Below are 13,018 nucleotides of genomic sequence, written 5' to 3'. Positions count from 1 at the left end.
CAAAACATCGCAACTCGTGTCCGAGGACCTCTGATAATTAATGGACAAAGTTATGGTGCTCTATTATTAGGGCGGTCTTCTGGTATTTTGAAAGGGCTGTTTGAAAGTGTGTTGCTTATAGTAATAATTGTTATCATTGCACTCGTATGTTTAAGCTGTGCTCTCTCTTGTATTCAAAAATTACTCGAGCGTGTAACTGGACAAGTTTTGCTTGCGCAAAGAGAAAAAGGGGGAAATGTTGCAGAATGGCTATGTGATCACGGCCATTACTCCCTTGAAGATCTTTGTGAAACAAAGTTAGCGTAAGTTAGCTGAAGCAGGCCTTGCAGCTATGCTGAGGCATGCTGAGAAGGAAGCTGAGAAAAACACACTGACCTTGTGCCTAATGTTGTAAATAACTTTGAGGAATTTGCGTAGACAAGAGAGAAAAAAAAATATGTAGCTAGCTATCCGCAGAAACCGCAAGTAGGAGGACGTATGAAAATGTAACCCTTTAGAGCTTAACCAATCAGCAGATGACTAGTAGGCATAATTAACTGGAACTGTATATAAGACATAATTGCCCCGTAATAAATCAAAGCTTGCTCTATCACTCATATTGAGTTTGCCCGCTTGACTTCCCTCGCCGTCAACAAGGACTGACCTAGCACATCAGTAGTACTTTATCCATCTTTTCCTTTGGTAACTCAAAAAAGATGAACTTCATAAAAACAAAATCACAACTGCAAATACTGTGCATAGGGCTTATTATTTCCAGTCAGAAAATACCACCACCTATTAAAAACACTCCCAATGCATGCGACCATGTTGCTCATTTAGGGGAGGGAAATACTCTGGAGTCTTTATCTTTCCCAAGGACAGAAAAGGTATTGGAGAAACTCTCAAGCTTTTTATAACCAAGCAATGCCTATGGATATAACTTATGTTCATCAGTTAGCTTATGTTCATCAGTTATATACTTTATACCAAAAAGGCAAACCCTTTATTATAAATAGGCCTAAAATGTTTGCCAATTTTCAGATTATGAAAGGTAATGTATTTTATTTGTGGAATTTTTTGTGTTTGGAAGAACAGCTCTTCTGTCTTGCCTAGTACATCTCTGCTCTGACTTTCTACATTACTGTCTTTCTGATCTCTAGGGTAACTTATATTTTCAATTAATCATTTCAGAAATTGAAGCTGTCAGTGACCTTTTAAAATGATTATACATGCACAGCACAGTGTTAGATGAGCATTGATTTTTTTATTTTTGTTTTGATTTTTATTTTTTCCCCAGCCAGTGCAAAGTTTAGAGAATGAGCTTTCATACTGGGAGGATAATTACACTTGAATTTTGTTTCTTAAGGTTTTAGAACTAAGTCTTTTGATCATGGGCTTTTTTTTAACTGTTAAAGTCCAAGTAAGCAAGCAAATATGTGCAGAAATTCACCTTTTTATTACTATTATATACTGTAGTAATAAAGTTTGTTTGAAGTGCATGAATAAAGAGTTAGTGGAATTACAGGAGGAACAATCTAATGTAGCAATAATAAGTGCATTCACTGTGCATCTGAGGGGGGGAAACAATAGTTTTCACTCATTTTGGCCTTAAATGTTGTGCCCAGGTTTCCAGGATTCCAACACCAGAATCCAGATAACACTGGTTAGAACCATAGGCTTTACAATAAAAGCTAAAATATTAACCATATGATAGCAAAAAGTGGTATGTTTTTTTGTAATTAACTTATTCTCTTCTAGCTACTCTCTGACGAAGTTGGTGGTGCTGTGGAGGAGGATCTCCTTCTTCTTGACAAAGACCATGATCGTTCAGCACTGTAGGCAACATGTTTATAATTTTGTATCTGAGCCTCAAGGAGTTCCCTCTGTTGTTGGCAGATTGTCTGGCTAATCAGTCCAGGGAGAGCTTGAATGCTACCAATTAAATTTTCCAGTTTAGTTTCCAGAGTAACAATTCTCTTCTCAAAATCTTCAATTCTTTCATTTAAGTCAGAAATCATATCATACATCATGTTTTGAGTCTGAAAGTAGAAGGATGTAAAAAAGATTTAGAGAGATCTTACAGATATCATAACATGCAGTGCAATTTTAAAAGGATTATGAAATGCTTTTGCATTTCACAAATAGAAGATATGAGTATTCTAACAAGATCTAGTCTTGTGAAATAATTTTACTTGCAGATGCATGACAGACTCCTTACTGGTGCTAAATTTATTGAGCAGAAATGTAACATTGATATTTTGAGTACCATTTAAAATGTCAAGCTCTAATTGAATTTCACAAAATGCCAGACCTTTTTAGAAGTTTAGATGCTTAAAAATGCACCATCCTAAGATTTGTGAACAGAATTAGTTGTGTAAGTCACAAGGAGACCAAAGGTTCAAAAGCACAGTGATGCTCACTTCACTTTTCTCTATTTCCTCTGATTTTTAAACACTTTCATACTTTTAAAAAGAAAACAGCTTGCTTGTTTTCTACTTAAACTGTGCTTCAACCTGTTGTAATAAGAGTAGTTGGGTGGATTGTTTTTGAAATGCAGAGCAAGGAGTAAAAACTCAAATGTACACTCCTCTACTTCTACCTTCCCCTATCTATCTGTCCTCTACAAAATGGTGTTTGGTATCAGAAAGTCTATGGAGTAAACTTTAAAATGTCATAATGCTTAGTACAAATGGAATCTGAAGGATGTTAATTCATTAAATCTGTCACTTTCTATTTGACTTCCATTTGTTTCTTTTGCAATTAATGCAGGGAAATTACTAAAATTAATGACTAAATTTCTCCCTCTTGTAGACTGAGACTTCAGATTAGACATAACCTAAATTTAAAATAACTGGTCGTAATTCAGTACATAAACTGAACAAAGTTTATAACCCATTATAAAGGAATGAAAACTTAATTGAATGACTACCTGAAGTGCAAAGCACAGAAGTATCAGACAAGTGTCTATAATGTATTTTGTCTGCCCTGTTTCAAGATGCTAGCATAATTGCTGAAAAAAACCTAATCTACATTAAATAATATTTGAAAAGTCCTTATCGGTTGCTAGAAGCAGAGTGAAATTTATTTTCAGTAACTGAAGTCGTCAGGTGGTTCTCTACTGCAAAAGAGGAACAAACACTGAAAGTTTGCCTTGATGTTGCACTTGAAATTGATCTGAGTCTTGAGGTACATGAAGACATTTGTATGAGAAACCCTTGGGAAAAGTGTATAAACACCTCTAATGAAGCTTCAAATGAAGTTCATATAAAATAACTGTTAGATATTGCAGTCTAACGTGAAAAATTGAATGCTCTCAGCTCAACGCTATGTCTCATTATTGGTTTATGTTTTTTTTAAAAAGCAACACTTAACAACAGGCAAGTAGTGTGTGATAGGTTATGTGATAAAATCTAATCTGCACATGCACAAACAAGCATAAACAGAAAATGACAGGTGGGGGAACTGAATAATACCATGCCATGGCTACTCCCAGGCCCATAAAAGGAGCCAGCAGCCCATAACCAGTGCATCTCCACAAGCCCAGAGGAGAAAAGGGCCACAACTGAATCAAATCAAACTGAATAGTTAATTTGGAAAGATCCTATAAAAATCATCTAGTCCAACTGCCTGACCACATCAGGGCTGACTAAAAGTTACAGCATGTTATTAAGGGCATCGTCCAAATGCCAGTGACAGGCATGGGGCATCAACCACCTCTCTAGGAAGCCTGTTCCAGTGTTTGACCACCCTCTCGGTAAAGAAATGTTTCCTAATGTCAAGTCTGAACTTCCCCTGATGCAGTTTTGAACCATTCCCAAACATCCTGTCACTGGATACCAGGGAGAAGAGATGAGCTCCTCCCTCTCCACTTCCCCTCCCCAGGAAGCTGTAGAGAGCAATGAGGTCACCCCTCAGCCTCCTTTTTTCCAAACTAGACAAACCCAGAGCTCTTAGCCACTCTGCACAGGACATGCCTTCCAGCCCTTTCACCAGCTTTGCTGCCTTCCTCTGGACACATTCAAGTACCCTAACATCCTTTTTAAATGGAGAGTCCCAGAACTGCACACAGTACTCAAGGTGAGGCTTCATCATTGCTAAATACAGTGGGATAATTGCCTCTTTTGACCGGCTGGTTATGCTGTGTTTAATGCATGCCATGATATGGTTTCCCCTCTTGGCTGCCAGGGCACACTGCTGAGTCATATTGAGCCTCCTGTCAACCAGCACCTCCGCATCCCTTTCTGCAGGGTCACTCTCCAGCCATTCCTCTCCCAACTTGTACTTGTGCCCAGCATTACTCTGTCCCAAGTGCAGAATCAGGCATTTGTTCTTGTTAAATTTCACTCCATTAATCATAGCCCAATGCTCCGATCTATCTACATCCCTCTGCAAGGCTTCTTGTCCCTCAAGAGAATCAACAGCATCCCCCAGTTCAGTATCATCAGCAAACTTGCTAATGCTGCATTCAACTCCTGCATCCAGATAGTTGATAAAGATATTAAACATAACTGGCCCTAGAATTAAGCCTTGAGGAACACCGCTGGTGACCAGTCACCAGCCAGATGTAGCCCCATTCACTACAACCCTTTGAGCCCTGCTGTTCAGCCAGTTCTTCACCCAGCACATGCTCATCCCACAGTTGGAAAACTCGTCCAGAAGGATGCTGTGAAGGGCAGTATCAAAAGCCTCACTGAAATCCAGAAGAACTACATCCACTGCCTTTCCTTCATCCACTAAGCAGGTGACCTTAAAGTACAAGGTGTCCTGGGTTTAGCTGGGATAGAGTTAATTTTCTTCTTAGTGGCTGGTTCAGTGCTGTATTTTGGATTTGATGTGAAAACAATGTTGATAGCACACTGATATTTTTAGTTGTTGCTGGGTAATGTTTACACTAAGTCAAGGACTTTTCGGTTTCTTGGGCCCTGCCAGCAAGAGGGCTGGAGGGGCACAGGAAATTGGGAGGGGACACAGACAGGACAGGTGACTCAAGCTAGCCAAAGAGGTATTCCATACCATATGACATCATGCTGAGTATATAAGCTGGGGGAAGAAGAAGGAAGGGTGGGAAATTTGGCATTATGGCGTTTGTCTTCCCAAGTAACCGTTATGCGTGATGGAGCTCTGCTTTTCTGGAGATGGCTGAACACCTGCCTGCCGATGGAAAGTAGTGAATGAATTCCTTGTTTTGCTTTGCTTGCATGCATGCCTTTAGCTTTACCTATTAAATTGTTCTTATCTCAACCCTTGAGTTTTACATTCCTTTCCGATCCTCCTCCCCATCCCTCTGGGTGAGGGGGAGTGAGCAAGCAGCTGCGTGGTGCTTGGTTCCTGGCTGGGGTTAAACCACAACAGAAGGCTATCAAAGTAGTTTAACAGGACTTTCCCTTTGTGAATCCATGTTGACTGTGCCTGATGATTGCATTGTTCTTTAAATGCCTTTCAATAGCACCCAGTATAATTTTCTGCATAATTTTTCCAGGAACTGAGGTTAGACCAACAGGCCTGCAGTTTCCTGGGTCTTCCCTCACACTTTTCTTGTAAACTGGAATAACATTTGCTAGCTTCCAGCCAGCAGGGACCTCTCCAGACTTCCAAGACCTTTGATAGATGATCAAGAGGAGTCCTTCTGTAACATCTGCTATCTCCTTCAGTACTCTAGGATCCATCCTATTAGGCCCCATGGACTTATGAACATTCAGCTGATACAACTTGTCCCTTACATTTTCACTGTCCACAAATGGAAAGTCACAAGTATTGTTATCTTGGGTTTGTCTGTTTCTTCCAAAGTGTCTCCCCATTACTAGGAGAATCAAGGAAAACGCTACTTGTGCTCCTGAATCTTTTAGCATTCTTCCCAGAACCCTGAAATCTCTTTTCATCGACCTTGGGCATTTTGTTGAAACATTATTGGTTCCTACGTGAAAAAGCCAGAGTGGGTAATAGTCTGAAGGCTGTACTAAGTTCTTCAGTTGTCTGGTGACATCCCTGATTCAGGTCCCAGGGAGGCAGCAAACTTCCCTGAAAAGAGGGTCCAGTCTGAAAATTGGTGCTTCCATTCGCTTGTTTCTTCTCAGCTCTGGTCTTAATGCAGGTCTTGTTGTGAGGAGTTGGTTGATCTGACCTTGGCAAGAGTGCTTGCATAGGTTCCTCCTCTCTCATTATGTGCTTTGTCTACCATACCCAGGGCCTCATACCTATTCTGTAAAGATAGCTGAGAGGGTAAGGAGGGGTTCCTCTTACAGCTCCGTGCAGTAACCTGCTTCCACCACACCCTATCCCTTAAAATTCTGCCTTCCTCCTGGTACAGAACAGATCCTGAATCTACCTCCATAGTGGCCATGCTGAGTTGGTTTCTGTGTACCAGAGATGGCAGAGCACAGCTCCATTGGTCAATCTCCTTCTCAGACTCCTCAGTCAGCCCACCTTCTCCTGAAACTGGGCCACCAGCAATTCATCTACCTGGTCACACCTCCCACAGGTGTGCTCACTATCACCCTCCATCTCCAGGAATATCCTCACACACATCCCACAGTCTGAAGCCTGTGTGGTTGCATGCTTTGACAGGAGCTCTGTCTGTGTGGCTGCATTGGTTGCACTTCTACCAGGTGCTAGAAGCTCAGGAGAAGCAGAGGACATGGCTTTTTGCCACGTGGTCACCATGCTGCTCAACACCTGCCCTCTGGGTAATATATATGTGCATCCTTTACAATCAGCTGGGCTGCTTGCAATGGCAGGCAGGAACCCAAATTAAGGACTCAGAGGAAGGGACACCCTGACAGGCCCCTCCAAGAGTTGTCAGAGGAAAACCTCAGCCCCAGTGTCCAGGTGTGAAACCCATCAACCTGAGTCAATGCTGGAACATGTTTTGGACCGAGGGGTGTTGCTGCCTTGTGGTATGGGACACATTATAGGATGCAGGGGAAGAATATTTTGGGGTTGCACAGGACTCATTATGGGATGTTTAGGGAAGGAACCAAAGGCTGGGAAAAGGAGGGATCTAGGTGATTTGGGGAGGAACAAGTGTGGGAAAATGGAGGGGTAAGGGGATAATAAGGGTTGGTTGTGTGCAAATAGTTTGCTGGTTAGTAAACTTATCTGGCTATGCCCTGCACCTGATCACCACAGTTTGTCCTATCTTATTAAATTCCTTTCTAACTCTTTTCCTGGGTGAGCAAATCTCTGTTTGATGTACATGTGTATGGGAGTGTGAGTGCCAGCAACTGGAGTCAAACCATGGCTCAGAGGGCTTCTTTGTGTGTGTGTGTTGCCAGCAACTGGAGAGACCAAGTCCCACTGGAGTGGGACCATGAGCCAGAGGTCATGGTGCCAGTAACTGGAACAACTGTGGTGTGGGAGTGAGTGTGTGAATATTAGCAAAGATCAAGCTGGACTAGCCTGTGAGTAGGTGAAGTGGCCTGAGAGTCAGGCAGGGGGGGTATGTCTAAAGGTAAGACCATGGGAGGAGCTGGCTATTAGAAGGACCAGGGGAGTTCCAGCCAGATGCTGGGGTGATGGGAGAGGGGGTGGGGTGGTGTTGTGTGTCTCTATGGATGAAACCTGCTGGGGGGATGTGTGTCTCTAAGGGTGAGACCATAAGGGAGGTTGACTACCAGGGAATCAGGGGAGCTCCAGCCAGGTCTGTGTGTGCATGCATGCATGCATATGTGCGCAAGATGGTCTGTACCAACAACTGGAGTAGGACTGTGGCCTCAGGGACTCATATATCCAGGTGGCAGTAACTGGGGACAATGGGTTCCAGGGGGAGCTACTGGGCATACTGAGTGTCTGAATCCAGCTGCTGGAAGGATCGTGTATTGGGTGTAAAGTGGCAAGGTTTTGGTAGCCAGGGCAGGCTACAGGGGTGGCTTCTGTGAGAAGCGATAAGAGGCTGCACTGTGCTGGACACAGATGGTTCCAGCCAGCTCTGCAACTTACCCGCTGCTGACCAAAGCTGAGCCACTTAGAGAGGCTGGTGGTGCCTCTGTGAAAGCATATTTAAGAAAGGGCAAGAATGCTGGACAGGCAGTGAGGCGTGAGGAAAAAAACAACTCTGTAAACACCAGGGTCATAGAAAAAGTAGCAGTAGTAAGTACCCCGGGCACTGAAGCAGATATTCCCTTGCAGACCATGGAAGATCATGCCAGAGCAGATATTCACACTGCAGTTCATGGATGACCCCACACTGGAGTAAATTATTATTTCCTGAAGGAACTGTGGCCCATGCAGAATGTACACTGGAGCAGATTTTTTCTTGAAGGACTGCAGCCTGTGGAGAGGACCTATGCTGGAGCAGGGGAAAAGTGTAAGGAGGAAGGAGCAGCAGAGAGGAACTGTTATGAACTGACACTAACCCCATTACTTTTGCACTGCTTGGGAGGCAGAGAGGGGAGATAGAAGAATCAGGAATGAAGGAGTGAAGTTGAGCCTACAAAAAAAGGTGGGGTCAGGTGAAGGTGTTTTAGTTTTTGTCTTTGTTACTCACCATCCTACTCTATTCTTAATTGGAAAAAAATTAATCTTCCTCAAGTTGAATCTGTTTTGCCTGTGACAGTAATTGGCAAGTGATCACTCTGACTTTATCTCGACTCACAAGCATTTTCATCATATTTTCTCCCCCTGTCTTGTTTGAGGAGGAAGAGTAAGAGAGTGACTGGGTGGGGGTCTGAGAGTCACCCAAGGTCAACACACCACAGTTCCACATTGTGCATATGTGTGTATATATATATAAATATTTTCTCACTAATAGAACTCCATCCTGAAGAAGTTACAGGAGGAAGTCAACAGGCTGCACAGCATCAGCGAGGATGACGGAGAGATAGACAGTATCTTCTCAGAGATGCAACAGCTTCAAGAGCCCCAGACCTCAGGTGTGATGGAGACACAAGCAATCTGTCCCTAGCAGAATGGTAAGTGCAACCTCTGGGGAAGGTGAAGAATGGAAGCTGGTGACTTCCAGTAGAAGGCTCCTGCTCCACCTAAGGTCTTAAAACTACAAAATAGGTTCACTGTCCTCAAAGCTGAGGAGGAGCTGGATGTGCTTTCAAGCAAAGTATCTAGACCAACTGACCCTAAACCATGCAAGACCACCAGGAGAAAATGGTGAGTGACAGTAATGAGCAACTCCCTGCTGTAGGAGATGGAGGCACTGATATGATGACCTGACCTATTGTCTAAGAGAAGTTTGTTGCTTGTTGGGGGTCTGGATTCAGGATGTTGTGGAGAGAATGCTGAAGCTTGTCCAACCCTCTGACTGTTACCCCCTGCTCTTCTTATGTGTGGGCACCAATGACAGTGCCAGGGGCAACTAGGACAGTATCAAAAGTGACTATTGAGCTTTGGGGGTGATAGTCAGGGGCATGGAATCCCAGGTGGTATTCTCCTCAATCCTGTCTGTAAGGGGAAAGGCTGTAAGGAGGAGGGCATTGATACAGAATGTCAACAATTGGTTGTGGAGCTTGTGTAAGCAACAGACTTTTGGTTTCTATGACCATGGGATCCTGTTTGAGGATGAACATGTGCTTGGGAGATATGGGCTCTACCTCATCAAGTGGGGAAAAGGTATCTTTTCCAGTAGGATGGCTGACCTGATAAGGAGAGCTTTAAACTAGGAACAACAGGTGAGGGAGTTACCAGCAGCCCTGTAAGGGAGTGATAGACAGGACTGATGAGCAAAATGCCTGGAGTGATATGACTGAAAAGGAATGGAAAATCAACAAAATAGAGCTTAAACAGGGTCACCTCCAACATTTGCATGTAAGCAAGGAAGTGCCTACAAGGCACCATTATGGCAAAAAAACCCCAGCAGATTCTTTCTGGGAAATTAGCATGCTGGGATGCCTCTCTGAAGTACATGTACACTAATGCACATAGCATAGGGAATAAACATGAGGAATTAGAGCTCTATATGCAGGTGCAGGGTATGATCTTGTTGGGATCACAGAGACGTGGTGGGATAGCTCCCATGACTGGAGTGTTGCAATGGATGGATACAGTATTTTTAGGAAAGACAGAACAGGAAGATGATGATGATGAGTTGCTCTTTATATGAGAAAGCAACTGGAATGCATGGATCTCTGCCTGGGGATGGATAAGAAGACAGCTGAGAGATTATGGGTAAGGATGAAAGACAAGATGGGTAAGGGTGGCATTGTAGCGGTTGCTGATCAGGAAGAACAAGCAAATGAGGCCCTCTACAGACAACTAGGAGCTTCTAGGAGCTGCCTCATGTTTGCAGGCCCTGGTCTTCATGGGAGACTCCAACCACTTCAGTATCTTCTGGAGGGACAACACAACAGGGCATAAGCAAGCCACAAGATACCTGAAGAACATTGATGACAACTTCCTGATCCAAGTGACAAAGGAACGATCAAGAAGAGGTGCTCTGCTGGACCTCATACTCAAACAAGGAAGGGCTTGTTGGAGATGTGAAGGTCAAAGGCAGCCTTGGCAGTGATCATGAGATGGTAGAGTTCAGGATCCTGAGGGGAGGGAGCTGGGCAAAAAGCCAGATCACAACCCTGGATGTCAGGAGAGCAGACTTTGGCCTCTTCAGGTACTGGCTTGGTAGAGTCCCATGCAATAAGGCCCCAGAGGGAATAGGGGCCCAAGAAAACTGATTAATGTTCAAGGATCACCTCCTCCAAGCTCAAGAGCAGTCCATCCCAACAAGCAAGAAGTCAGGCAAAAATTGACTGAAGGAGTTAGGTCTTTTCTCACTGGAGAAGGGTAGGCTCAGGGGGGACCTCATCACAGTATTTCAGTACTTAAAGGACAGCTACAAAGAGGTCGGAAGGTCTCTCTTGACAAGGAAACACATGGAGAAGACAAGGGGCAACAGGCACAAGTTATACCAGGAGAGGTTTCATCTCGATATAAGAAAGAAATTTTTACAGTGAGAACAATCAATTACTGGAAAAAGCTCCCCAGGGATGTGGTAAAGTCCCCATCACTGGAGGTTTTCAAGACACAATTGGATAGGATGCTAGATAATCTCATCTATGCTCCCTTTCCCACGATCTGTTGGACCAGATAATCTTTCAAGGCTACTTCCAACCTGAGCTATTCTATGATTCCATGATTGAAAAATGATGGGAGGCCTGTGTGGATGAACAAGGAGTTCCATGCAGAACTCACAAATAAAAAATAAAGTATACAGAGGGTAGAGGCATTGACAGGTAACCTGGAAGGGATACAGAGATATTTTCCAGGCATGCAGAGATACAGTGAGGAAAGCCAAAGCCTACCTGGAATTTAATCTGGCAAGGGATGTCAAAAACAACAAGAATAGCTTCTGTAAGTACATAGGTGACAAAAGAAAGGCTAGGTAAAATATGGGCCCATTGCTGAATGGGGCAGAAACCTTGGCAACACAGGACATGGAAAAGGCTGAGGTACTGAATGCTGCCTTTGCCTCAGTCTTTACTAGCAAGACCAGCCTTCAGGAAACCCAGGTTTCAGAGAGCAGGAGGAAAGTCTGGAGCAAGGAAGACTTACCCTTGGTGGAAGAGGATCAGGTCAGGGAATATTTAAGCATACATAAGTCCATGGGCCCTGATGAGATGCACCCTTGAGTACTCAAGGAGTTGGCTGATGTCATTGCAAGGCCACTGTCAGTAATCTTTGAACAATGACAGCAATTGGGAGAGGTGCCCGAGGACTGGAGGAAAGCAAATGTCCCTCCTGTCTTCAAGAAGGGCAAGAAGGACCAGGGAACTACAGGCTGATCGGCACCACCTCTGTCCCTGGGAAGGTGATGGATCAGCTAATCCTGGGAGCCATCTCTAGGCACATGAAGGACATCAGAATTTGTCAGCAAGGGTTCACCAAGGGGAGGTCAGTCATGCTTGACCAACTTGATAACCTTCTATGAATAAATGACTGGTCTGGTAGATGAGGGGAGAGCAGTGGCTATTGTCTACCTTGACTCCACTTCGACACTGTCTTCCAGAAGATCCTCTTAGAGAAGCTGTCAAAGTTTGGGCTGGATGTGCAGACAGCTGGCTGAACAGCTGGGCCCAGAGGGTGGTGATCAGTGGCATGAAGTCTAGTTGGAGGCCAGTAACTAGCAGTATACCCCAGGGATCAATATTGGGTCCGATCCTGTTCAACACCTTCATTAATGACCTGGATGATGGGGCAGTGTGTACCCTCAGAAAGTTCACAGATGATGGTGGCTAATGCACCAGAGGGTTGTGTTGCCATCCAGAGGGACCTTGACGGGCTGGAAAAGTGGGCTGACAAGAACCTCATGCAGTTCAACTAGAGGAAGTGTTAAGTCCTGCACCTGGGGAAGAACAATCAGTATATGCTGGGGGCTGCCCAGCTGGAAAGCAATTCTACACAAAAAGCCCTGGTGTTTCTGGTGGACACCAAGTTGAACATGAGCCAGCAGTGTGAGCTCATGGCAAAGGTGGCTAATGGTATCCTGGACTGCATCAGACAAAGTATTGCCGGTAGGTTGAGGGAGGTGATCCTTCCCCTCTACTCAGCACTGATGAGGCCACACCTGGAGTCCTGTGTCCAGTTCTGGGCTCAGGCCTGTGTTATGCTGTGCCATGCTGCACTATGGTGCACATACATCGTAGTCTTCTGGCCTGTTATGTTGCACAAATCTGTTGGCCGCAAGATAAACTCAGCCAGCTCATTGTAACATATGATCCTGCAAGCAGCTCCCAGTTGGTACCGGTGATTATGCCACTTGCGTGGCTTTGCCTGTATCTACAAGCACAGCAAGAAGTTCCTATGTGAACATCCTTTCTCTTTGACAGTAGAAATTATAAATAGAGTTGTTTCCTTGTAAGAAAATCCTATAATGGCTTGAAAGAACAAAAGGGGATAATCTCGGCTATGGACAGGGTCTGCATTGCATGCTGCATGTGGGTTGGAGTCCTGTTCAACGCTACACCACTCAGGATTCCCAGCATCTAAAGGAATGGTATTCTCTCCTTATAGTGTTAGATAAATAGCATTCTAAATGATACCTTACAGAGCCTAAGTGCCTTTCTTACTGGGATCATAACAAACCAGAACCTCTCAGTGC

The 13,018-nt window shown here is 44.2% G+C and overlaps 1 protein-coding gene across 2 annotated transcripts in view; it reads right to left on the bottom strand.

The window, feature by feature from the left end:
- Positions 1–1,093: 1,093 nt before the first annotated feature.
- The window catches only part of LOC119140660 (small conductance calcium-activated potassium channel protein 2-like), a 115,883-nt gene continuing 103,958 nt past the window's right edge, over positions 1,094–13,018 (bottom strand). Inside the window, exon 7 of one of the 2 annotated variants that reach the window (XM_037372175.1) lies at positions 1,094–2,018. In XM_037372175.1, coding sequence (XP_037228072.1) covers positions 1,734–2,018 — 285 coding nt within the window. In that variant the 3' untranslated portion in view covers positions 1,094–1,733. The remainder of the gene's footprint in view (positions 2,019–13,018) is intronic. The other variant, XM_037372174.1, reaches the window with a different exon arrangement.

Source organism: Falco rusticolus, chromosome W, assembly GCF_015220075.1.
Source record: "Falco rusticolus isolate bFalRus1 chromosome W, bFalRus1.pri, whole genome shotgun sequence".
Classification (NCBI taxonomy): Eukaryota; Metazoa; Chordata; class Aves; order Falconiformes; family Falconidae; genus Falco; species Falco rusticolus.
The sequence above is the reverse complement of the archived record's forward strand: the minus strand, read 5'-3'. Positions and strand labels throughout refer to the sequence as shown.